Source organism: Hyperolius riggenbachi, chromosome 5 (genome assembly GCF_040937935.1).
Source record: "Hyperolius riggenbachi isolate aHypRig1 chromosome 5, aHypRig1.pri, whole genome shotgun sequence".
Lineage (NCBI taxonomy): Eukaryota > Metazoa > Chordata > Amphibia > Anura > Hyperoliidae > Hyperolius > Hyperolius riggenbachi.
Window position 1 is genome coordinate 393,581,626 of NC_090650.1, and position 27,464 is coordinate 393,609,089.

Consider the following 27,464-nt stretch of genomic DNA (forward strand, 5'->3'; position numbering starts at 1 on the left):
AGCCATCTGTGTCACTCATTTCCCCACTCGTCTCCAATGCAGAAGCTTCCTCTTCCTTTCCATCTCCAATGCTGCCCAAGTCCATAGCCGCCAGCCATAATGCAAACGTGCACAGAGAGCAAGGTGGCTGCTGCACAGGCAGCAAGCAGCCGAGTACCGCAGTCAGGTGCTCGCCTGACCTCCCTACATTGGCGCATTTGCAAGCTTGCAAATGCTGCACCAGTTTAGCCTGCTGCTTTGGTGCCCTTCCTCCTGTGGTGCCCTAGGCCATGGCCTAGGGGGCCTTGGCCTAAATCCGGCCCTGTTAACCAGTACACTATACAGCCACTACTTTATCCCACTTTAATCTCTTTTCCATCGCCTACCTTTTGTTGTATTTCATCAGTATAAGTAATCCATAGCAGGCAGCCATAACTGCTGCAATAAATAAATACATTGCGGGAATCCTTGCATACTACACAGAGCCAGTAGAGGATGCTGCATCCAGTGGGTCAGAGGAGATTATGTGGACAAGTCGACACCAGTCAGGGAGGAAGCAGAATGGCGCATACAGCAGCATTTTGAATACACTTTGGAGATGTGATGCATGAAGGTCAATTAGCAGAAGGATACACTAGTTAGACTGGAGAATAGGAAGACATGTATTAATGTTGGCTTTAAAGCAGGAGTGTCAAACTCAAATACAATGTGGGCCGAAATTGTACACTGGGACCAAGTCGTAGGCCAACCTCATTGTCTACTGGCCACCTTCCTCCCTTCTAAAGTTCCCTGGTGTCTAATGGCTATCCCTGCCCTATAGAGTTCCCTGGTGTCTGGAGGCTCCCCTATACAGTTCTCTGGTGTCTAGAGGCTCCCACCCACCCCTATACAGTTCCCTAGTGTTTAGTGCTTTCCTCCTACCTTGCCCATATGGCTTCACTGGTGTTCTAGGGCAGTAGTTCTGCTGGGTCTCGCTGTTTAATAGCCCCACGGGCCGGCTCCCGACCCCACACCCTGGGTCGGGCTCTCCTGCCTTCAGTAAAATGGCCGCCGGAGCGTGGATCGGGAAGGAAGGCCCTAGAGCTGCGCAGCCGCACTCGTGTCTATGCGGACTGCGCAGCCGCGGCCAGCTCCGGCGGCCATTTTACTGGAGGCAAGAGAGCCCGACCCGGGCTATGGGGTCGGGAGCCGGCCCGGGGGGCTATTAAACAGCGGGGAACCGGCGGAACTACACATCGGGCGCGGATGGCGTCCTCCGTGGATTCTAAATTGATGCAGGTACACAACTTTTTTTGGTTTTCACCTCGTAAGTCCTTTAAAGAGACACTGAAGCAAAAAAAAAATAAAAAATAATGATATAATGAATTGGTTGTACAGATAATTACTAGAATATTAGTAGCAAAGAAAATATTCTCATAATTTTATTTTCAGTAATATAGTTTTTCTTATAACATTGCATCATTCTCTAATATTTGCAGTTTGCACTACTTAGCATTCTAAATGATTTTACAGAGCAGGCTAGTGAACTTTTAAACTGTGCTCTGCAGGAAATAAATACAGTAACTGACACTGGAGATAATAAGCTTCAGAAGACAGAGCTCTCTGCAATTTTGAAAGTCATGGAGCTCAATGGCTCTTTTGCATACATAACAACTGGATTTTCTTAACTCTTCCTGTACTGGAAACAATAATAGACTTTTGTCTCTGCTCCTAATGTTTTATTTCTTAGCTGTACTACACATACAAATCATTATATCATATTTTTTTTCCGCTTCAGTGTCTCTTTAAACTATAAGAAAAATAATTAAACTATAGGTGAAATGTATATGCTATCAACAGTTAAAGTAGAAAACATCAAGAAGTAACAATCAGATGGTAGCCTGCAGTGCCCAGTTTACTGCCTAGCATGTTGGCATGCCCTATATAGCAAGGAACAGCTCTCCACCAACGGGCAAGCAAGCCAAACTGTACACCGAAATAGTTCTCAACATGTATTATTTAATGGGTGTTCCTGGCATTGCTAATTGGTAATGTATTATTTATCTCATATACAGTAAGTGATGGTTTTTGTTCACTTGTCCTACATGATTGACAAACAGAAAAGGTTTAAATATCTGTGGATGATCCTCTATTTCTAGTTTAATGCTGTGCTCATCTGTCTCACATTTACTGTTATATATATTTTTTCTTTTACGATAAAATAAGTAGAGAAATAGAACTAGCTGGGCCTATTTCAAAAGCACAGATCGTTTCAAAGGACTAAATAAGCTAGCTGTTTCACAACAGCTTTTTGAAAGCCACACCGAGATGATATGATTAGCAAGGTTTGTGGTGGTAAAGCTAACCTAAAGTGACATGTGACATGTTGAGATACACATAGGTACATATAATACTACTCCTACTAAGAAATCGTCTGTTCCATTTCTGTTTTCCTTTAAAGGACATCCGAGGTGAAAATAAAATGATAATAAAAACAATTGTATCTATCCTCCTAAAAATGACTTTTTTTTAGATATCCCACAGTTTTATTTTATAGTTAAATCTAGTTTTTAAGTGTTTACTGTTTCATGGTCTCTGCTCAGTGACACATTCATTGAATTATGCCAGAACTCAAATCTATGAATTATTGACCCTTTTTATTTCTTCCCTGCTCTCAGAAGCCATTTGCTGTCAGGAAAGTGTTTTATGGCTGTAATTACTTATCACTGATCCATTTCGACCCAGTCCCGACCTGGACAGAAACTGATACTTGCATACCTGAGGTTTAACTCTTTCAGGCATAGAAAGATAAAAATGAACACAGCCTAGTTATTTATGTGCTTGGCACTGTACATACATGTCTATCTCATTATGTCACATGTCACCTCAGTTGTCCTTTAAAGCATGGCTTGCATACCTGATGTTTAACTCTTTCAGGCATAGAAAGAAAAACAACACAGCCTAGCGGTGGCTGGAAAGTGTACTGGTTAAGGGCTCTGCCTCTGAAACAGGAGACCGGGGTTCGAATCTCGGCTCTGGCTGTTCAGTAAGCCAGCACCTATTCAGTAGGAGACCTTGGGCAAGTCTACCTAACACTGCTACTGCCCATAGAGCGCGCCCTAGTGGCTGCAGCTCTGACGCTTTGAGGAGAAATAAATGTTCTGTGTTGTTGTTGTAGTTATTTATGTGCTTGGCACTGTACATGTCTATCTCATTATGTCTCATGTCACCTCAGTTGTCCTTTAAAGGGAAGGTTCAAGCAAAATAAAAAAAATGAGTTTCACTTACCTGGGGCTTCTACCAGCCCCATGCAGCCATCTTGTGCCCTCGTAGTCACTCACTGCTGCTCCAGTCCCCCGCTGGCAGCTTGCCGACCTCGGAGGTCGGCGGACCACATTGCGTACATTTTTACGCATTCCCGCTAGTGCAGGAACATTAACACATACATTTTTACGCATTACTGGTTCAATGCGTAAAAATTTACGCCTTGAACCAGTAATGCGTAAAAATGTATGTGTTAATGTTCCTGCACTAGCAGGAATGCGTAAAAATGTACGCAATGCGGCCCGCCGACCTCCGAGGTCGGCAAGCTGCCAGCGGGGGACTGGAGCAGCAGTGAGTGACTACGAGGGCACAGGATGGCTGCATGGGGCTGGTAGAAGCCCCAGGTAAGTGAAACTCATTTTTTTATTTTGCTTGGACCTTCCCTTTAAAGCATAGGTTAAAATCTAGGTTTATCTATGCAAATTATCTTGTTCAATGGCTTTTTTAATTCAGTCTGATGCCCTGAAAAGTGAATAGAAGGCACAACACTTTTATCTGGCTGAGAAAAAAGTGCTGATAAGGTTTTAGTGCTGGAAAGTTGTTTTTTGTTTTTGTTGTTTCTTTTTGCAGCTCAACAAAGCAGATTTTACATCAAACTGTAGTGGTTGCTGTTTAGAATTTAGTCTTAAAAATGTAGCTCTTTAATTGAAAGTAAAAATATGAGATGGTGTTCTATGTTACTTATGTTCTATTTACTATTAGTACTATACATAAAATACATTATCTTATGAGTCTATTTTCAGTTCATATTTGCTTGAACTATGGAACTGGTCAATTTTTTTAATGATAAAGAAAACAAATCTTTTTTTTTCATTTACAACGATTTTGAGTGTGGCCAACATTACATGTGATTTAAAGTTAAAACCTTTGTTACAAAAATTAAAATACCAATTTAATTTAATATTACCTTTTAATTCCCCCAAGTCACACTGCATACACTTTGCATTAAAGGGTATCTGAAGTAATGTTTGTCATCGTGAGATAAACATATAGCACCAGTCATACTTAAAACTCGCCTCTGTTCACTTTTTATTTATTTGTTTAAATGCAAGGGTTAGTAAACAAGCATTTTATCTCTGCAGTCTTGAAGTTGGACGATAACTAATTAAAGGTCACAAATCTTCTTTGGGATCCTACAATCATTATTGTTATCATTTCTTTACGTGGGATCTGAATGAACAGGAATATAAGTGTGACATTAAATATGGCTCAGGTTTCAAACCTTAGATTTTGCATTCCCTAAAGGAAATGTCAGGCAATTGAAGGGAGGCAAGCTCCCTTGCGCAGAACACTCCAGCCCACGTGTGAGTGATTGACAGTGGCGCTTGTGCAGGCGCAGTAGAGGATTACTTTGCGACGTCGGCCTCTGCATCAGCAAAGCCCCCCGGGCCGCCAACTTGGAGCGGAGCTGCGATAAGGTATATATCGGCTGCAAGGGGCTGGAGTAAGCCACGGGTAAGTAGAGCTTGCCTAACTTTAATTGCCTGACATTTCATTTAAAGCAAACTGGAACAAAAAATAAATAAATAAACTTATGAGATAGTAACTGTATGTGTAGAAGTAGCAATAGTATATACAGAACCTCTGCAGTTTCATAATCCCATTTTCAATTTAAGAGGATACAATTTAACACAACAGCCATTTCAGTGTGAGGTAAAATATGATTCATTCAGCTGCAAAAAAAAAAAAAAAAGGAATATTTAAACTTTCCTGCTCTCTTTTGTTATTAAAGTCAAAATGATAACATTGCTCTGTTAAAGAGACACTGAAGCGAAAAAAAAATGATGATATTATGATTTGTATGTGTAGTACAGCTAAGAAAAAAAACATTAAGGGCCCATTCACACTAGAAATCGCTAAACGCTAATGCAAAACGCTGAGCGTTTTTCTGGCGTTTTTTCCTAGCGATTTTTCACTGTATAGAGAGCGTTTTTCCAGCGATTAGCGTTTTGCGATTTCTAGTCCAATTCAAATACTTTATTGAATTGCTAATCGCTCCAGAATCGCTCAGAAAACGCTGCATGCAACGAGTTTGCGTTTCAGCAAATCGCTAAACGCTTAGATGAGAACACTTCCATACACTTTCATTGTGCACACGTTTTTCAAATCGCTAGCGATTTTCAGCAAAGCTGAAATCGCTCTGAAAACGCACAAGTGTGAATGGGCCCTAAGATCAGATACATCAGTCTAATTGTTTCCAGTACAGGAAGAGTTGAGAAACTCCAGTTGTTATCTCTATGCAAAAAAGCTATTAAGCTCTCCGACTAACTTGGTCGTGGAGAGGGCTGTTATCTGACTTTTATTATCTCAACTGTAATTGAACTGTCTACTTTTCCTCTGCTAGAGGAGAGTTCATTACTTCACAGACTGCTCTGAAAGACTCATTTTGAATGCTGAGTGTTGTGTAATCTGCACATATTAGAGAATGATGCAATGTTAGAAAAAACACTATATACCTGAAAATAAAAATATGAGAATATTTTCTTTGCTGCTAATCTTCTAGTAATTATTCATAGTACACAAACAATTCATTATATCATATATTTTTTTTCGCTTCAGTGTCTCTTTAACTCTTTGAATGCAAAAAAATACAATAAAAAAAATGTACACATGCAGGCTTTAAATAGGCTTACTAATATATATATATATATATATCTCCATGTTTATCTCATTATGTCATCATTTCATTGTTGAAAATATTGTTGTTAATTTTTCCATGCAATTCTAGACAGAATAGTGAATCGACAAATACCTTTTACAATCATTACTTTACAATATGTCTCGTGTAGCACTGATATATGTCAAAGCAACTTATTTTTATGAGGATGGAATGTCACTGAACAGTAGAATTATTGTATTTAATATATTTGCTGTACATTCTGCATAATATATATATTACACTGCCTTGATTATGTTTTGGGGAGCCAGTGCCTATATCCCTAAGGGGATATGTTGCCTAATTACGTTCTGATTAAATGCGGCCTAATTAATTATGTTAAGAGGACACTCTGCCTAATTATGTTGTTTGTGGGCATATGCTGCCTATTATCTTGTAGATAGTCCAAGTGATAAAAAGAGTGGCACTCAATTACATGGGACATAGGTGCCCAAGCCTCAACGGATCCTCACACCTTCAGATCCCGATCAAGTATTCACAGGGATGGAGGCTGGCACATCCAAGAATAAAAAGCTCTTTTATTGAAACATCAAGTTTAAAATCTGTGGTAATACAGCGACAGCCCGCTGTTTCAGGTCTCCAGCCTTTCTTCAAGCTGTTTCAACCACCTGGTTGAAACAGCTTGAAGAAAGGCTGGAGACCTGAAACAGCGGGCTGTCGCTGTATTACCACAGATTTTAAACTTGATGTTTCAATAAAAGAGCTTTTTATTCTTGGATGTGCCAGCCTCCATCCCTGTGAATATTATCTTGTAGATAGTAGTAGGGGGGGAAGGGGGATCAAGACACATCAAACAAAGTGAAAGGTTATAAAATAGAAGCTGGATCAAGAAATAATGAATTCTGGCCATGTATTTTATTTCTGTTTATTAATCCTCCATGAGCCTGCAGGTAATCCTAAAGAGAGCCTGATGTAGCCTCATAGAGTAAAGAAAAAACATAGGCTACCTGATCCGGGGGTGGGGGGAATCAGGTAGCTGGAAAAAAACGCTGCTCCCAGCCACTCCTGTGAGCTGCTCTGTCCCACTTTCACTTTCATGACCTTTGGGTCACAACACTGGAATTCTCATTCTCAGCATGCAGGGAGGCAAGGGAGTGTCGGGGGGTGTGGCCAGGCAGATAGCTGCCCAATGGCAGCTCTGGAAACCCTGCAGGAACATCCCTGGCAGGCGTTTTAAACAGGGAATTCCTTTCGCCTGTCTTTACCTCTGAAATAGCGACATAAATTCTTGCTAATCTCGGCGGGCTATAGCGAGACAGTGGGGGGGCAGAGAGCGGTGGTGGGGGACACAGAGGCATGTCATGGGGCAGAGAACATGCCTCTGTGTCCCATCTGCCCCCCCCCCCCCATGACCCGCCTCACAAAATGTCTTTATATAGAAGTCTAGTAGCAATGTGATAGGCTGACACACACCTCAATGTCAGCCACACAGACATTCAGATGTCCCTGGTGAGCTATTATACAAAAGTTATTTTTTTTTTCATGGGAAAGGGGGTATCGGCTACTAAATGGGATGACGTTCGATTTTGGGTTAAAGTTTCTCTGTACGTTGTATAAGATCACTTTGCCTAATTATGTGACTTAGAGGAAAATGTTTCTTAAAGTGGATCCGAGATGAACTTTTACACATTGCATAATTGTGTTCCTTACCTATTGTTTATAGGGCATTCCTCAAGCCAAATACTTTTTTTGTTTTAATACTCTAATTCCCTATAAACTAAACAAGCCACGCCCACAGGTTTTCAGAGAGCCAAGGCACTTTCAGACAGTAGCAAGGGCTCATGGGAGCTCAGTCTGGGCAGGAGGAGGGGGAGGTATTACTAGCCAGAGATTTCAGAGGGAGAGGGGAGGAGGGAGGAGGAGGGGGGATTAGGTTTTTTTGCTCAAGATGCAGATAAGCCTGCCTCTGTGTAATGTTTACAAACAACATGGCTGCTGTCATTGTATCACAGAAAGAAATAATCATATTCTATTTAAGCTGTTTGCAGCTAGATTTGCTGTCTAAACTTTAGATAAGATATATAGACAAGTTACTTGTTATAGTTAGTTTTTCATCTCGGATCCACTTTAATTATGCTCTTTGGCGTGGATATATAGTACTACACAGTGGCGTAGCTAAGAAGCTGTGGGCCCCGTGCAAGTTTAGCATTGGGGCCCACCAAACACTCTATACATAAGATTAATACGGCGCACCAAAACCTGCCAAGGACAACACAGTGTCAGAGGTGCAAGAAGGGGATGGGAAACTGTGTGTTACTGATCACTACTATTCAAATCAACTATAGAAGTGAATATTATCAGCACATGACCAATAAAGAGCTAATACTGTGTTTGAGGGGTGGGCCTCCCGGGGCCCCTCTAGCCCATGGGCCCTGATGCGGTCGCTACCTCTGCACCCCCTATTGCTACGCCACTGGTACTACATAATTATATTTATTGGGGGGTACACACTGCCATTTTTTTAATCCAAAATTCCAGAAGTGGTTATTGTGGACACAGTACATACCGTATTTTTCGGACTTTAAGATGCTCCTCACCATAAGACGCACCCAGGTTTAGAGGACAAAAACCAGAGGAAAAATATATACTATTCCCTTTGTCCACCTCTATACTCCTTGTGTCCTCCTCTATGCACCTTTGTGTCCCCTTTGTGTCCTCCTCTATGCCCCTTTGTGTCCCCCTTGTGTCCTCCTCTATGCACCTTTGTGTCCCCCTTGTGTCCTCCTCTATGCCCCTTTGTGTCCCCCTTGTGTCCTCCTCTATGCACCTTTGTGTCCTCCTTGTGTCCTCCTCTATGCCCCTTTGTGTCCCCCTTGTGTCCTCCTCTATGCCCCTTTGTGTCCCCCTTGTGTCCTCCTCTATGCACCTTTGTGTCCTCCTCTATGCCCCTTTGTGTCCCCCTTGTGTCCTCCTCTATGCACCTTTGTGTCCCCCTTGTGTCCTCCTCTATGCACCTTTGTGTCCCCCTTGTGTCCTCCTCTATGCCCCTTTGTGTCCCCCTTGTGTCCTCCTCTATGCACCTTTGTGTCCTCCTTGTGTCCTCCTCTATGCCCCTTTGTGTCCCCCTTGTGTCCTCCTCTATGCACCTTTGTGTCCCCCTTGTGTCCTCCTCTATGCACCTTTGTGTCCCCCTTGTGTCATCCTCTATGCTCCTTTGTGTCTCCCTTGTGTCCTCCTCTATGCCCCTTTGTGTCCCCCTTGTGTCCTCCTCTATGCACCTTTGTGTCCCCCTTGTATTCTCCTCTATGCCCCTTTGTGTCTCCCTTGTGTCCTCCTCTATGCCTCTTTGTGTCCCCCTTGTGTCCTCCTCTATGCACCTTTGTGTCCCCCTTGTGTCCTCCTCTATGCCCCTTTGTGCCCCCCTTGTGTCCTCCTCTATGCCCCTTTGTGTCCCCCTTGTGTCCTCCTCTATGCACCTTTGTGTCCCCCTTGTATTCTCCTCTATGCCCCTTTGTGTCTCCCTTGTGTCCTCCTCTATGCACCTTTGTGTCCCCCTTGTATTCTCCTCTATGCCCCTTTGTGTCTCCCTTGTGTCCTCCTCTATGCCTCTTTGTGTCCCCCTTGTGTCCTCCTCTATGCACCTTTGTGTCCCCCTTGTGTCCTCCTCTATGCCCCTTTGTGTCCCCCTTGTGTCCTCCTCTATGCCCCTTTGTGTCCCCTTTGTGTCCTCCTCTATGCCCCTTTGTGTCCCCCTTGTGTCCTCCTCTATGCACCTTTGTGTCCCCCTTGTGTCCTCCTCTATGCCCCTTTGTGTCCCCCTTGTGTCCTCCTCTATGCACCTTTGTGTCCTCCTTGTGTCCTCCTCTATGCCCCTTTGTGTCCCCCTTGTGTCCTCCTCTATGCCCCTTTGTGTCCCCCTTGTGTCCTCCTCTATGCACCTTTGTGTCCTCCTCTATGCCCCTTTGTGTCCCCCTTGTGTCCTCCTCTATGCACCTTTGTGTCCCCCTTGTGTCCTCCTCTATGCACCTTTGTGTCCCCCTTGTGTCCTCCTCTATGCCCCTTTGTGTCCCCCTTGTGTCCTCCTCTATGCACCTTTGTGTCCTCCTTGTGTCCTCCTCTATGCCCCTTTGTGTCCCCCTTGTGTCCTCCTCTATGCACCTTTGTGTCCCCCTTGTGTCCTCCTCTATGCACCTTTGTGTCCCCCTTGTGTCATCCTCTATGCTCCTTTGTGTCTCCCTTGTGTCCTCCTCTATGCCCCTTTGTGTCCCCCTTGTGTCCTCCTCTATGCACCTTTGTGTCCCCCTTGTATTCTCCTCTATGCCCCTTTGTGTCTCCCTTGTGTCCTCCTCTATGCCTCTTTGTGTCCCCCTTGTGTCCTCCTCTATGCACCTTTGTGTCCCCCTTGTGTCCTCCTCTATGCCCCTTTGTGCCCCCCTTGTGTCCTCCTCTATGCACCTTTGTGTCCCCCTTGTGTCCTCCTCTATACACCTTTGTGCCCCCTTGTCCTCCTCTGCATGGGCACAGTACAGGGAGTCCCGGACATTGCGGTGGGATGGAGGGTCGTATTGGCAGGCGTTTACAGGTCAGGGACTCCCTGCATTTAGACTATAAGACGCAGTGACTTTTTTTTCCCAACTTTCCCAGTCTTGTAGTCCAAAAATACAGTACACTGTCTATTTTATTACACCTCACACATGGCTTTGACAAAAGTTTTGCTGGGGGAAGTCAGGACCTACAGATTTCTAGTTCCATCCCTGCTAGGGGAAGCAGGTGGTTTCGGTGCTCGGTGCTGGGCGCCGCCATAGCATAAAATGCTGTAGTGTGTACCCTGCGAAAGGGTAATTCGGGGTTCCAACAATTGGCAGACCTCAAATTATTTCTCCCTCTGAGTTGCAATGACTTGGAGGGGGTATAGTATCTTACGGCGCGGGGAAATTGAGCGGCAGCCGGGTGAGCTGTCATTTGGCTCCCCCTGCGCCCAACTCCCTGGCGACGTACGTATACGCACCCCTGCTAGGTACATATATGTTATTTGGCCATGTTCTGATGCTTTCATGACCCTGCCCATCTTTGCAGTGTTGCCCTTCTGTCGCGCCCCAGTTCTTCTAATATCCTAGCAACAACCTCTGGGTCACGACCAGTGAGCTGAAACTGATGGGGCGTGTCGCGCATGATGATCCTGCGAAGCTGAGTGCTTACAGCAAGACATAATCCCAGCAGCCTTTTATAAGCTGCTCCTAAGACCAGTACAGATCATTGATTGATGACATCTCTGGCACAAGGGATTGACAGATATCATTTCCACCGCTATTTATATGGTTATACGATATGGATTTAATGGACACTTTTTGATTTTTTTGAATGAATGAGTTACCATTAATATTTTTTATTGTAGCTCTATTGCTTTAAGCATGGCTCCTGCACTGCAGGATTACTAACGTTGGTGCTGAGACTTCTATTTGACTGGGCGAGAAGGATTTACTTTTTCTCCCTCTCATTTTGTCCCCCCCCCCCCCCCCCCATTTTCTTCTTCTTCTTTTTCAGCATGTGTTCCTAAAATAGATTATTGTCCTTTCAGTAGATTGCGGTTGCATAAACGAGCAACGTTGGGGAATGGGAGGGCTGCTGCTCATTTTAATTGAACAGGGGGGAAGAAGACATTAAAACTGTAATTTGCTGAATCTCCCATTATCTTGTGCAAGCTATAGCCGTTTAAACACCAGGGAGAATCCTGGGCCCCGCTGCTGCTGCTGTTTGCCTGCCTACAGCTACTGAGCATTAGTGTACCAGAAAACAGCAATGAGAATTATTTATTAAAATGGCTTGGCTGTCCTAGTGATGCTGTTCAGCAGTGTTAATCTGCCTTATCAAGCAATGTTACGGTGAATCGTTAATGTAAGAGAAAATCAATCTCTGAGAAAAAAATATACTTAGAACAGAGCTTTGGTCTTGTAAGACTTTCAGAAGTTAGAGGTTTGTTGGACCTGCACAGTGTGATCCAACTGCATGTTTTCTATCACTCTCCAGTAATCCCTGCACTGACATGTAATCTACTATAGAGGAAGCAGACCTAGCAACCACATCAGCACCATCCCATCACTAGGGAGATGGCTGAGTGTGATGTAAGGACAGTAGTGAGCAGCTAGAGATAGAGCAGCCCCGCCCCCATCACTAGGGAGACGGCTGAGTGTGATGTAAGGACAGTAGTGCTCAGCCAGAGATGCAGCAGCATCGCCCCCATCACTAGGGAGACGGCTGAGTGTGATGTAAGGACTGTAGTGCTCAGCTAGAGATGCAGCAGCACCGCCCCCATCACTACGGCTGAGTGTGATGTAAGGACAGTAGTGCACAGCTAGAGATGCAGCAGCCCCGCCCCCATCACTAGGGAGATGGCTGAGTGTGATGTAAGGACAGTAGTGCTCAGCTAGAGATGCAGCAGCCCCGCCCCCATCACTAGGGAGATGGCTGAGTGTGATGTAAGGACAGTAGTGCTCAGCTAGAGATGCAGCAGCCCCGCCCCCATCACTAGGGAGATGGCTGAGTGTTATGTAAGGACAGTAGTGCTCAGCTAGAGATGCAGCAGCACCGCCCCCATCATTAGGGAGATAGCTGAGTGTGATGTAAGGACAGTAGTGCTCAGCTAGAGATGCAGCAGCACCGCCCCCATCACTACGGCTGAGTGTGATGTAAGGACAGTAGTGCGCAGCTAGAGATGCAGCAGCCCCGCCCCCATCACTAGGGAGACGTCTGAGTGTGATGTAAGGACAGTAGTGCTCAGCTAGAGATGCAGCAGCACCACCCCCATCACTAGGGAGACGGCTGAAGCTGGCGACTAACTGTCCAATTTCTAGCGAAACATCGTTTGAGCGATCAGAAATTCTGATCGGATTGGTTGTAAATAATCTCCATTTGTGGACACAATCGATTATGAACGAGTGAAAAAAATGTCGCCCGAATGAATTTTCGTCGAACGAAAATTTGGATTTTCTTGGTGGTCGTGATAGATAGGAAGCAATGATTGGTTAGTTGATGGTGTAGTGAACGATTTTTAGTCCGATCAGAATTTCTGATCGCTCGAACGATTTTTCGCTAGAAATTGGACCGTTAGTGGCCAGCTTGAGTGTGATGTAAGGTCAGTAGTGTGTTCCCTTTAAAAACAGGAATGGAAAAGTTGCACCGCATGTTATACGCCCGTTGCATACAGTCGATGTAAAGTATGCTTTACTGCCACTGTTAATTGGTGCATTATGCGGAAACGTACTGCAAGCAGTGCGTTGGGATGGCACGCTCCGTTAGATTCCCCCGTATGCACTGGGGAAGCCTCATAGGTTTTACATTGCAGTGCAGTGTTCTGCGTTACTACTGTATGTGTTTGTTAGGTTGCACCGCCGCTGTAATGTAAAATATTGCAACCTATAATATTTTGCAACCTAAATGGACTGTGCTTAACTGCGCATGCCCCGCCTTCTTTCACATTTCTCCGCTGTCATTATTTGCAACTGCCGGTGTTTAGTTCCCTCCAGGGGGGTTATAGTTGCCCACCAAGGTAGGGAGGGGGCTATTACTTCCCTGGGTGTGTGTGTGTGGGGGGGTTATTAGTTGCCCAGTAGAGGAGGGTTCTGTGTGAGAATAGGATTAAGTTGGGTTGCATTTTCTGATAAAAATACATTGAAATCAATGGTTAGGTTGCACTTTCCGATAGCTATAAGTATAAATTATTGCAACCAGTTGCAAAATATTATAAAGTTGCAAAAATTTTCTCCACACCGTGAACGAAATGTCACCCCCAAGTGCAGAGATGAGGATGATAAATTGTAAAGATTGATTGGTGTGTCCCCCTCCCCCTCCATGCATTATAGTTACAGGCCGACAGTGCTTCTGCCAGCCAAAAGATGCTTCACAGCAAATACTCTCTCTGGATGTGTGTATGCATCGCAGCTTAGCCCCTGTAATTGCTGATCCTCCAACATTTTACTATAACCGCCTAGATGAAAAAAAAAATGTGTATTAAATGGACACATGGCAATTCTGTAGCAGCTGGAGGCCTCAGGCTTAACCCATGCACGTGCCTCCTCCTGCTGCCAGATCCCAGCCTGAGCCCCTGCAGCCCGGCACATCAGGGGTGGACTGTCTCCCCTTATGATGAGCAGGTCTGGTCCATGCATGGCAATCCAGCACTTTAGGGGTGGACTTTCTCCCCTTATAATGAGCAGGTCAGGTACGTGCATGACAATCCGGCTCATCAGGAGATAAGGCCCGGTTCACATCTGCTCTTTTTTGCGGAACCGGCCATACAGATCCTGGTCATCTAGATCCGGGAAAATGGTCCGTTTTTACAGCCAGTGTGCTGTAAAACGCAGGTTCCTAATGTGCTGCAAAACCTTACGTTTCCGTTCCGATGAGCGAAACGGTCAAGAAAATTGAATCCTGCTGCATTTTTCTGTCCGTTCAGCGGAAAGGACCACGGAACCGTACGTCCGGTTCCGTTGGCAAAACCTAATGTGAAGCGAGCCTAACCGTCTCCCCTGATAAGCGGGTCTGTTGCTGCATGGCAATCCAGCGCATCAGGGGTTAACCTGTCTACCCTGATGATGAGCAGGTCTTGTCCATGCATAGCAATCCAGCACATCAGGGGTTAACCTGTCTCCCCTGATGATGAGCAGGTCTTGTCCATGCATAGCAATCCAGCACATCAGGGGTTAACCTGTCTCCCCTGATGATGAGCAGATCTGGTCCATGCATGGCAATCCAGCGCATCAGGGGTTAATCTGTCTACCCTGATGATGAGCAGGTCTTGTCCATGCATAGCAATCCAGCACATCAGGGGTTAACCTGTCTCCCCTGATGATGAGCAGATCTGGTCCATGCATGGCAATCCAGCGCATCAGGGGTTAACCTGTCTACCCTGATGATGAGCAGGTCTTGTCCATGCATAGCAATCCAGCACATGAGGGGTTAACCTGTCCTCCCTGTTGATGAGCAGATCTGGTCCATGCATGGCAATCCGGCACATCAGGGGTTAACCCGTCCCCACTGATGATGAGCAGATCTGGTCCATGCATGACAGTCTGGCACATCGGGGGTTAACCAGTCTCCCCTGATGATGAGCAGATCTGGTCCATGTATGACAGTCTGGCACATCGGGGGTTAACCAGTCTCCCCTGATGATGAGCAGATCTGGTCCATGTATGACAGTCTGGCACATCGGGGGTTACTCCTCTCCACTGATGATGTTTAGGTCTGGTCCATTGATGGCAATCTGACACATCAAGGGTTATCCTGCTCCACCCCCCCCCCCAGATGATGAGCTGATCTGGTCCATGTATGGCAATCCAACACATCAGGGGTAATCCCAACCCCCTATGACTGGAGCAGGTCGGGTCCATGCATGGCTATCCGCGCTCCTTGCAGGGGCGATCACTGGCCATATGATTATCTATAGATGATTATTAGATCTATATGCACAGTCACAGGTTTACATGAGAAGTCCCCAGGCAGGTAACCCCCCTCTCGGCTCCTCCCCCCTGCACGGGGCGGGAGCGGCGGCTGCCATTGGCTGCTCGGCTGCGGGAGGCGGGGATGCGGGATTCCTGCCCTCTCCTGCAGGCAGTAGTAGCTGGACGGGTATGCGGCGTCCTCCGCTGATCGCTTCCTATGACTTGTGAGCTATTTTCTCATTGCGCGGAGATGAGCGAGAAGACTCCATAGACTGCCGGGAAAATATGAGGACTCCGGGCTGTGATGAGCGCTGCTGCTGCTGGGGGAGCTCCGGGCTGCGCCTCCCGGCCAGGCGGCAGAGCCTCAGCTAGGGATGCCGCTGCAGCAGCAGGCACGCACGGGGCTCCCCTGGCATGACAGCGCCGGGCGCCCTCTGCAGCACCTTCCCGACAGGTGGCCAGTCCCTGACCGCAGCGCACCAACATGCAGTTCGAGACGTTGCGCCAGTTCTGCAACACCGTCCTGTCTCATTTCCACGAGGCTTTCCCGGCCCCTCCGAACATCCCTGCGAACATTCTGCAGACCCCCCAGAACATCCCTGCGAACATTCTGCAGACCCCCCAGAACATCAATGCGAACATCCTGCATACCCCCCAGAACACTGCTGCGAACATCCTGCAGACCCATCCGAACGTCCAGCTGACCCCTCCGACCACCCTGCACAACCCTCCGACCACCCTGCACAACCCTCCGACCACCCTGCACAACCCTCCGACCACCCTGCACAACCCTCCGACCATCACTCCGAACATCCTGCAGAACGATCTGTGCGGACAGACCTTGAACAACCCCAGGTGAGAGGCGATGGGGGTCTACCTGGGCTCCTTTGTGTGGTCCCTTCTGGACCAGATGAGGCTGTGCGGTCCCTGCTGTGCTGGAGGAGGCTGTATGTTTGGTCCATTCTGCATCTGATGAGGCTGTGTGGTCGCCTTTCCACTAGATGAGGCTAAATGTGTTGTCCCTCTAGGCTTTAGGAGGCTAGGCTGTGTTTGTGGTTCCTCTGAGTGGATGAGGCTGGCCGTGCGGTCCCTGCTGGGCTGGGTGAGGCTGGCCGTGCGGTCCATGCTGGGCTGGATGGGGCTGTATGTGCAGTCCCTGCTGGGCTGGATGGGGCTGTATGTGCGGTCCCTGCTGGCCTGGGTGAGACTGTATGTGCGGTCCCTGCTGGGTGAGGCTGTATGTGCGGTCCTTGCTGGGTGAGGCTGTATGTGCGATCCTTGCTGGATGGAGGAGGCTCTATGTGCGGTCCCTGCTGGGTAAATTGGGCTGCGTGTGCGGTCCCCTCTAGGTGGATGAGGCTGTGTGTGCGGTCCCCTCTAGGTGGACGAGGCTGTGTGGGCGGTCCCCTCTAGGTGGATGAGGCTGTGTGCGCGGTCCCCTCTAGGTGGATGAGGCTGTGTGCGTGGTCCCCTCTAGGTGGACGAGGCTGTGTGCGCGGTCCCCTCTAGGTGGACGAGGCTGTGTGCGCGGTCCCCTCTAGGTGGACGAGGCTGTGTGTGCGGTCCCCTCTAGGTGGACGAGGCTGTGTGTGCGGTCCCCTCTAGGTGGACGAGGCTGTGTGTGCGGTCCCCTCTAGGTGGATGAGGCTGCGTGTGCGGTCCCCTCTAGGTGGATGAGGCTGCGTGTGCGGTCCCCTCTAGGTGGATGAGGCTGCGTGTGCGGTCCCCTCTAGGTGGATGAGTTCCCCTCTAGGTGGATGAGGCTGCGTGTGCGGTCCCCTCTAGGTGGATGAGGCTGCGTGTGCGGTTCCCTCTATGTGGATGAGGCTGTGTGTGCGGTCCCCTCTAGGTGGATGAGGCTGCGTGTGCGGTCCCCTCTAGGTGGATGAGGCTGCGTGTGAGGTCCCCTCTAGGTGGATGAGGCTGTGTGTGCGGTCCCCTCTAGGTGGATGAGGCTGCGTGTGCGGTCCCCTCTAGGTACATGAGGCTGTGTGTGCGGTCCCCTCTAGGTGGAGGAGGCTGCGTGTGCGGTCCCCTCTAGGTGGACGAGGCTGTGTGCGCGGTCCCCTCTAGGTGGATGGGGCTGTGTGTGCGGTCCCCTCTAGGTGGACGAGGCTGTGTGTGCGGTCCCCTCTAGGTGGACGAGGTTGTGTGCGCGGTCCCCTCTAGGTGGATGAGGCTGCGTGTGCGGTCCCCTCTAGGTGGACGAGGCTGCGTGTGCGGTCCCCTCTAGGTGGACGAGGCTGCGTGTGCGGTCCCCTCTAGGTGGACGAGGCTGCGTGTGCGGTCCCCTCTAGGTGGACGAGGCTGCGTGTGCGGTCCCCTCTAGGTGGACGAGGCTGCGTGTGCGGTCCCCTCTAGGTGGACGAGGCTGCGTGTGCGGTCCCCTCTAGGTGGACGAGGCTGCGTGTGCGGTCCCCTCTAGGTGGACGAGGCTGCGTGTGCGGTCCCCTCTAGGTGGACGAGGCTGCGTGTGCGGTCCCCTCTAGGTGGACGAGGCTGCGTGTGCGGTCCCCTCTAGGTGGACGAGGCTGCGTGTGCGGTCCCCTCTAGGTGGACGAGGCTGCGTGTGCGGTCCCCTCTAGGTGGACGAGGCTGCGTGTGCGGTCCCCTCTAGGTGGACGAGGCTGCGTGTGCGGTCCCCTCTAGGTGGACGAGGCTGCGTGTGCGGTCCCCTCTAGGTGGACGAGGCTGCGTGTGCGGTCCCCTCTAGGTGGACGAGGCTGCGTGTGCGGTCCCCTCTAGGTGGACGAGGCTGCGTGTGCGGTCCCCTCTAGGTGGACGAGGCTGCGTGTGCGGTCCCCTCTAGGTGGACGAGGCTGCGTGTGCGGTCCCCTCTAGGTGGACGAGGCTGCGTGTGCGGTCCCCTCTAGGTGGACGAGGCTGTGTGTGCGGTCCCCTCTAGGTGGACGAGGCTGTGTGTGCGGTCCCCTCTAGGTGGACGAGGCTGTGTGTGCGGTCCCCTCTAGGTGGACGAGGCTGTGTGTGCGGTCCCCTCTAGGTGGACGAGGCTGTGTGCGCGGTCCCCTCTAGGTGGACGAGGCTGTGTGCGCGGTCCCCTCTAGGTGGACGAGGCTGTGTGCGCGGTCCCCTCTAGGTGGACGAGGCTGTGTGTGCGGTCCCCTCTAGGTGGACGAGGCTGTGTGCGGTCCCCTCTAGGTGGACGAGGCTGTGTGCGCGGTCCCCTCTAGGTGGACGAGGCTGTGTGCGCGGTCCTGTGTGCGCGGTCCCCTCTAGGTGGATGAGGCTGTGTGCGCGGTCCCCTCTAGGTGGACGAGGCTGTGTGCGCGGTCCCCTCTAGGTGGACGAGGCTGTGTGCGCGGTCCCCTCTAGGTGGATGAGGCTGTGTGTGCGGTCCCCTCTAGGTGGATGAGGCTGCGTGCGCGGTCCCCTCTAGGTGGATGAGGCTGCGTGCGCGGTCCCCTCTAGGTGGACGAGGCTGTGTGTGCGGTCCCCTCTAGGTGGACGAGGCTGTGTGTGCGGTCCCCTCTAGGTGGACGAGGCTGTGTGTGCGGTCCCCTCTAGGTGGACGAGGCTGTGTGTGGTCCCCTCTAGGTGGACGAGGCTGTGTGCGCGGTCCCCTCTAGGTGGACGAGGCTGTGTGCGCGGTCCCCTCTAGGTGGACGAGGCTGTGTGTGCGGTCCCCTCTAGGTGGATGAGGCTGTGTGCGGTCCCCTCTAGGTGGACGAGGCTGTGTGCGCGGTCCCCTCTAGGTGGACGAGGCTGTGTGCGCGGTCCTGTGTGCGCGGTCCCCTCTAGGTGGATGAGGCTGTGTGCGCGGTCCCCTCTAGGTGGACGAGGCTGTGTGCGCGGTCCCCTCTAGGTGGACGAGGCTGTGTGCGCGGTCCCCTCTAGGTGGATGAGGCTGTGTGTGCGGTCCCCTCTAGGTGGATGAGGCTGCGTGCGCGGTCCCCTCTAGGTGGATGAGGCTGCGTGCGCGGTCCCCTCTAGGTGGACGAGGCTGTGTGCGCGGTCCCCTCTAGGTGGACGAGGCTGTGTGCGCGGTCCCCTCTAGGTGGACGAGGCTGTGTGCGCGGTCCCCTCTAGGTGGACGAGGCTGTGTGCGCGGTCCCCTCTAGGTGGACGAGGCTGTGTGTGCGGTCCCCTCTAGGTGGATGAGGCTGTGTGTGCGGTCCCCTCTAGGTGGATGAGGCTGTGTGTGCGGTCCCCTCTAGGTGGATGAGGCTGTGTGTGCGGTCCCCTCTAGGTGGACGAGGCTGTGTGTGCGGTCCCCTCTAGGTGGACGAGGCTGTGTGCGCGGTCCCCTCTAGGTGGACGAGGCTGTGTGCGCGGTCCCCTCTAGGTGGATGAGGCTGTGTGTGCGGTCCCCTCTAGGTGGATGAGGCTGCGTGCGCGGTCCCCTCTAGGTGGATGAGGCTGCGTGCGCGGTCCCCTCTAGGTGGACGAGGCTGTGTGTGCGGTCCCCTCTAGGTGGACGAGGCTGTGTGTGCGGTCCCCTCTAGGTGGACGAGGCTGTGTGTGCGGTCCCCTCTAGGTGGACGAGGCTGTGTGTGGTCCCCTCTAGGTGGACGAGGCTGTGTGCGCGGTCCCCTCTAGGTGGACGAGGCTGTGTGCGCGGTCCCCTCTAGGTGGACGAGGCTGTGTGTGCGGTCCCCTCTAGGTGGATGAGGCTGTGTGCGGTCCCCTCTAGGTGGACGAGGCTGTGTGCGCGGTCCCCTCTAGGTGGACGAGGCTGTGTGCGCGGTCCTGTGTGCGCGGTCCCCTCTAGGTGGATGAGGCTGTGTGCGCGGTCCCCTCTAGGTGGACGAGGCTGTGTGCGCGGTCCCCTCTAGGTGGACGAGGCTGTGTGCGCGGTCCCCTCTAGGTGGATGAGGCTGTGTGTGCGGTCCCCTCTAGGTGGATGAGGCTGCGTGCGCGGTCCCCTCTAGGTGGATGAGGCTGCGTGCGCGGTCCCCTCTAGGTGGACGAGGCTGTGTGCGCGGTCCCCTCTAGGTGGACGAGGCTGTGTGCGCGGTCCCCTCTAGGTGGACGAGGCTGTGTGCGCGGTCCCCTCTAGGTGGACGAGGCTGTGTGCGCGGTCCCCTCTAGGTGGACGAGGCTGTGTGCGCGGTCCCCTCTAGGTGGATGAGGCTGTGTGTGCGGTCCCCTCTAGGTGGATGAGGCTGTGTGTGCGGTCCCCTCTAGGTGGATGAGGCTGTGTGTGCGGTCCCCTCTAGGTGGACGAGGCTGTGTGTGCGGTCCCCTCTAGGTGGACGAGGCTGTGTGTGCGGTCCCCTCTAGGTGGACGAGGCTGCGTGTGCGGTCCCCTCTAGGTGGACGAGGCTGCGTGTGCGGTCCCCTCTAGGTGGACGAGGCTGCGTGTGCGGTCCCCTCTAGGTGGACGAGGCTGCGTGTGCGGTCCCTTCTAGGTGGATGAGGCTGTGTGTGCGGTCCCCTCTAGGTGGATGAGGCTGTGTGTGCGGTCCCCTCTAGGTGGACGAGGCTGTGTGTGCGGTCCCCTCTAGGTGGAGGAGGCTGTGTGTGCGGTCCCCTCTAGGTGGAGGAGGCTGTGTGTGCGGTCCCCTCTAGGTGGAGGAGGCTGTGTGTGCGGTCCCCTCTAGGTGGAGCAGGCTGTGTGTGCGGTCCCCTCTAGGTGGAGGAGGCTGTGTGTGCGGTCCCCTCTAGGTGGAGGAGGCTGTGTGTGCGGTCCCCTCTAGGTGGAGGAGGCTGTGTGTGCGGTCCCCTCTAGGTGGAGGAGGCTGTGTGTGCGGTCCCCTCTAGGTGGAGGAGGCTGTGTGTGCGGTCCCCTCTAGGTGGAGGAGGCTGTGTGTGCGGTCCCCTCTAGGTGGAGGAGGCTGTGTGTGCGGTCCCCTCTAGGTGGAGGAGGCTGTGTGTGCGGTCCCCTCTAGGTGGATGAGGCTGTGTGTGCGGTCCCCTCTAGGTGGATGAGGCTGTGTGTGCGGTCCCCTCTAGGTGGATGAGGCTGTGTGTGCGGTCCCCTCTAGGTGGATGAGGCTGTGTGTGCGGTCCCCTCTAGGTGGATGAGGCTGTGTGTGCGGTCCCCTCTAGGTGGATGAGGCTGTGTGTGCGGTCCCCTCTAGGTGGATGAGGCTGTGTGTGCGGTCCCCTCTAGGTGGATGAGGCTGCGTGTGCGGTCCCCTCTAGGTGGATGAGGCTGCGTGTGCGGTCCCCTCTAGGTGGATGAGGCTGCGTGTGCGGTCCCCTCTAGGTGGATGAGGCTGCGTGTGCGGTCCCCTCTAGGTGGATGAGGCTGCGTGTGCGGTCCCCTCTAGGTGGATGAGGCTGCGTGTGCGGTCCCCTCTAGGTGGATGAGGCTGCGTGTGCAGTCCCCTCTAGGTGGACGAGGCTGCGTGTGCGGTCCCCTCTAGGTGGACAAGGCTGCTTGTGCGGTCCCCTCTAGGTGGACGAGGCTGCTTGTGCGGTCCCCTCTAGGTGGACGAGGCTGTGTGTGCGGTCCCCTCTAGGTGGATGAGGCTGTGTGTGAGGTCCCCTCTAGGTGGATGAGGCTGCTTGTGCGGTCCCCTCTAGGTGGATGAGGCTGCTTGTGCGGTCCCCTCTAGGTGGATGAGGCTGTGTGTGAGGTCCCCTCTAGGTGGATGAGGCTGTGTGTGAGGTCCCCTCTAGGTGGATGAGGCTGTGTGTGAGGTCCCCTCTAGGTGGATGAGGCTGTGTGTGAGGTCCCCTCTAGGTGGATGAGGCTGTGTGTGCGGTCCCCTCTAGGTGGATGAGGCTGTGTGTGCGGTCCCCTCTAGGTGGATGAGGCTGTGTGTGCGGTCCCCTCTAGGTGGATGAGGCTGTGTGCTGGGCTTTAGGGCCTGTCTCCGCTGTAGCCGTTCTGCTCCTGCCCACTGGGAGTTCTGAATTTAGAAGGTTTGGTGGGGGATGGGGAAACCCTCCATTGCACCTTCCGCTAGCAGAGGGCAGTCATGTGGAGGTGTGGGGTGATAGGCAATACACACATTAAAGAGAACCCGAGGTGTGTTTAAAGAATGTTATCTGCATACAGAGGCTGGATCTGCCTATACAGCCCAGCCTCTGTTGCTATCCCAAACCCCACTAAGGTCCCCCTGCACTCTGCAATCCCTCATAAATCACAGCCGTGCTGTGAGGCTGTGTTTACATCTGTAGTGTCAGTCTTAGCTGCTCCTCCGCCTCCTGCATAGCTCCGGTCCCTGCCCCCATCCCTTCCCTCCAATCAGCAGGGAGGGATGGGATGCAGGCGGGGACTGGAGTTCTGCAGGAGGCGGGGAGAGCAGCAGACTGACACTATAGAGATAAACACAGCCAGCTCTGACAAGCTGTTTGTCAGCAGCGTGGCTGTGATTTATGAGGGATTGCAGAGTGCATGGGGACCTTAGGGGGGTTTGGGATAGCAACAGAGGCTGGGCTGTATAGGCAGATCGAGCCTCTGTATGCAGATAATATTCTTCAAACCCACCTCGGGTTCTCTTTAATAAGAGCATAGCAGCCTCTAGCTGGCCATCTTCATGGCTGCAATGTGTGATGCCTTGAAATCGAGGGTATCCTATTGGTTGGAATGATTGCACTTTTCTTCACTTTATTCTTTTTGCAGCCAAGTGTTTTTCTTTTTGTTTTGTAATATAGGTAAAATACATTGCTTGGGCAAGATTAGTCAAAAATATTGTGCAGGCAGAGATATAAAAAAAAATTACATGATGCAATGGCACACGTTCAATCAAATAGTATGTAATCACTTAAGACGGAAATCTCCGATTGGTGGTTGTTGGTGAAAAGATTTTGCATACTTATTGTGGCTTATTGAGTCTGTACAGCGCTTTAGAAGATGTCCGTGCTAAATGATGATAATAAAAAGTATTTGCGCATACTTGCCTCTGTTCAGTGTCTTAGCATCGGTAAGGCAGCCAACACACTAGTCTGTAAGTTTCCTTCATGCGTGTCTGCATGTGCTTGCAGGTTTTTTACAGCAGATAATGCAATTGATAGAGAAAATGTAAAGAATTGCTGCATGATGTCAGTTTTTTTTCTGCATGCGAAAAAACGCATTCAAGTGTGTACTAGCTCATTGATTAGTGTGAGTTCTTGGTTTAAATCAGTTTTTCTGTGCAGGAAACGTGCACAAAAATAAATGTCTGCTGCCTAAGCTATACTATTATTATTATTATTATTATTATTATTATTATTATTATTATTATTATTATTATTATTATTATTATTATTATTTAGTATTTATATAGCATCAACCTCTTCTGCTGCAATGTATAGTGCATATTGTCTTGTCACTTAACTGTCCCTAACAATCTTATCCCTACTATAGTCATATGCATGTGCCGTAGTCTAGGGGTGATTTTTAAGGGGAAATCAAACTTCTCTATGTTTTTGAGATGTGGGAGGAAACCGGAGTGCCCGGAGGAAACGCATGCAGATGTGGGAAGAGCATACAAACTCCATGCAGATAGATCCCTGGCTGGGATTTGAACTGGGGACCCAGCGCTGCAAGGCGAGAGCGCTAACCACTACACCACTGTGCTGCCCTATATTCTACCGTACTGGAAAGAGCACCCTCCAACCAGCACTGGGTCTCCAGGGGCCTGATTCGTTGCCATAGGCTGCTACACTTTGTAGTGCCCTGTTATGGGAAAAGGTGTGTGTGTGTGTGTTTGTTGTTTTTTTTTTTTTTTTTATTTATTTATTTATTTTTTATTTTTATGAAATGGAGTAGAGAGCATTACACAGAATGTGGTACCCTATAGCAACTCGTTCACCTGACATGGTTTCGCTCTTAACCGGCAAGGTGGTCATATTTTGATTGGCTGCTTTGGGTTCCAAAACACTTGCCTGCCACCATTGCCCCCCCCCCCCCCCCATAACAGTAGTAGGATAAAATGGAATGCCCCCACTAATTGCCTGCATCGATGGAAAGGTAGCAGAAACACAGATAGGGCAACAAAAGGATAAACACAACAAAATGCTGCTATTGAGCGGGGTGATTTATAGAACGGAGGAGATTTGGTGCAGGGAAGATTGCTGGGGTCTACTTTTTACTACGTGCGAGTGATTGATGATGCGTATTGAAGGCTGTCTCCTCTCTTCCCCCCCCCCCCCCCCCCCACTAAACAATCCCCATTAATAATCAGTAGTCAGGGATTACTTCTGCCAGAGGAGGGGAGGCTGCCTGCACTGTGACACTGGGCAGCTATTATGTGCTGGCTGCAGCAGTATTATTCCTGCTGTATGCCCTGAATTTACAGGCTGCTCTGGTCTGAGCACCGCCATGGACAGCACGGGAAGATGTGGTTACTGGGCGCTCCTCTGCCCATGATTCTATCTCCCTCCCTCGCTTGTATTTCATCTCCCACCCGGATGTACAGAGCAGAAACGCATCACTAGTTTCTCTGCAGTGGAATAAAGTGCACATTGCGTGCAGATAGGGCGAGTGGGACACGTTTTTATAGATGTGTTCTGTAGAGTCAGAATATACAGAAATGCCTTCCTGCCTGTCGGGTTGTTTCACAAAGCTTTTCTTTAGAACGATTAATTTTATATAGCGCTGGCATCTTCTGCAGCGTTGTACAGAGTATATTGTCTTGTCACTAACTGTCCCTCACGGGCTCATAATCTAATCCCTACCATAGTAATATCTCTATGTATCGTGTAGTCACAGTGTATGTTTCATAGTCTAGGGCCAATTTAGGGGGAAGCCAATTAACTTATCTGTATGGTTTTGGGATGTGGGAGGAAACCAGAGTGCCTGGAGGAACACAGACCCGGGGAGAACATACAAACTCTGTGCAGATAGTGCCCTGGCTGGGATATGAACTGCCCATAAGCCATTATGCTGCCCGTATGCCTATCTGTGTCAGCCAGTGTTACCAACTCATCCCTTTAATTACTGACCCATATGAATTATACAGGTTTCGTGGCTAGGTAGATGCAGGTATGGCACTGATTATTTGTAAGTAGCCCCAGAACCTGTATAACTTTAATGTGTCAGCAATTAAAGGGATGAGTTGGCAACACTGGTGTCAGCTTGTTTCAGAAAGCTTTTCTTTCAAACTGATTTATTTCTCTATTTTTCACCCCGACTGTAAAGAGAGAGAATGCATGAGATAAACAGCTAAGTGGGCTAATCACGCCAGTAGAGTAGAGGTGGACATACATCTGGTGACTTGGTGGCCAATCGACCATCCGATTGATTATGGCCATATTAGTGGGGTAGGGAAACCGTAACCAAGAACTGAACTTGTTCCCAATCAGTAGCTGATACCGCCATTTACGTGAGAAATCGATTCTTTTTCTCAAATGGATCATCAGGGGGTTCTGTCTGGCTGATATTGGGGTGAAACCCCTCCCACAGTGTGATGTCAGGACCATGGAGCCTTGTTGCATTGTGGGAAATAACAGCTGTTTCCAAGTGCCAAAAAAGCAAGCAGCATCTCCTGCCACTGACATCACCTGCCAGCAGTAAAAATGTCCTGATGTGATAAATGTCAAAATGTAAATCAGGGAGAGGAAAGATTTTACAATGGGCAAACACTGACTAAATCATTTATACATAATTATTGTAAAAATTAAGCACTTTTTTAATGACATTATTTTTACTGGAGTTCCTCTTTAAAGGACCCGATAATGTCCGCCTCTGCTATAAATGTATGTGAATGGCAGCCCCTTCGATGTCCCCCCTCCCCCCCCCCCCCCCCCCCCCCCCATACTACTCGGCCAGCGATACGTCCTGTTGGATCACTTTGACCTAGCGATGTCTGATAGCAGTGATGTCACTCCTGCACAGCTGGATGTTACAATTATGAAAATCCATTTTCCTTTTACAAACATATTCAGTATATAGTCGGCAGTACGTATTCTTTGGTAGTAAAGCATGGCGCGTAGTATTATTTTCTCGGTTTTCAGGTGACGTACAGCTACTCTTGCTTATGAATCTCTGGCTGTTGAGTAATATAGATGGTTTGTACAGTTGTGCAGGTGTCTCCACGCTACAGCAGTCGAGTTTTTATTGAGCTGCTGTCTTCTCATCTGTAGATATTATGTTCAGTGATAGCTCAGCACCTCTGTCTCGCTTTGTGTTTTTAAATGAAGATCTGGCATGCATTTGTGTATTATAAATTGTGTTTGTAAAGTCAGTGTTCCACATGGGTGTCATAGCATGGAATTGCCTTAGCAATGGGAGAGGACTAAATGTGTAGATAAAGTGAACCCGAGATGAGCGGGATATGGAGGCTGCCATATTTACTGTATTTTCTGGCTTATAAGACTACTTCTTCACCCGCCTCAGGACTTCATGCCAATGGGCATTGAGCGGTCCTGGGGCTGCCGCCGTGTCCACGCCATTTGGTGTAGAGCGGTCGGCAAGTGGTTAAAAAGATTAAAACAATTACAGTGCATGGACAATAGGAATATCTGAATTATCCTATAGACTGTCCAATTATACGCTGTAATTAGTGGGTCTGGGGGACAAGTTACACCCTCTTTTTATGCAGGAAAACAGAGGCGCCAAAAGGATAAAAGGAAGCTAAATGGGCCTAAAAAAACAAATTCTTGGTAAATAGAGGAGGTAGTGGTGGACTTACCTCCTCCAAGTAGACACACAACGACTGTAGTAAAGACAGTCAATATATTTTATTTATGAACTCCAAATACGCAGCGCGTTTCTCAGGTTTGATCCCGCTTCATCAGGCAATAACGGAGCGATAGCATATGTGGTCAGTAGAAGAGCCAGGCACCTATCCATGAACCATAGGAATATCTGAATCTTCCTATACACTGTCCAATTATACACTGTAATTATTGGGTCTGGGGAACAAGTTATACCCTCTGAATGACTATAGAGGAGCACTTCCTTAATGAGTCAGGCATGCGCACACACACAACTGCATGCACCGGTGTTTTATAGGTGCACCTAAACCAATCTTGGTATGATGGGTCATTCATAAAAAAAAAAAAAAAAAATTCTTGCAGATCCTCGACCCATGGATTAAAGAGACTCTGTAGTGAATCAAAGTATATGAATCCACCAGTATATCCAGAAGGAGAAATGTTTACTGAACATGCTGTTGCTGTTACTTAGTGGCCACTAACAGTCCAATTTCTAGCGAAAAATCGCTTGCTCGGATTGGTTGTAAATAATCTCCATTGATTGGCACAATCCATTACGAACCATTATAAATCAAGTC

General features: G+C 49.9%; 1 protein-coding gene across 47 annotated transcripts in view; it reads left to right on the forward strand.

Moving 5' to 3' along the window:
- The window catches only part of RIMS2 (regulating synaptic membrane exocytosis 2), an 816,797-nt gene that overhangs the window by 236,705 nt on the left and 552,628 nt on the right, over positions 1 to 27,464 (forward strand). The window contains exon 1 of one of the 47 annotated variants that reach the window (XM_068237806.1): positions 15,510 to 16,191. The exons of the other annotated variants lie outside the window; for them this stretch is intronic. Within the exon in view, the coding sequence (XP_068093907.1) occupies positions 15,821 to 16,191 (371 nt within the window). The 5' untranslated portion in view covers positions 15,510 to 15,820. Of the gene's footprint in view, positions 1 to 15,509; positions 16,192 to 27,464 lie in introns of those variants that run through there. 47 annotated transcript variants of the gene reach the window in all.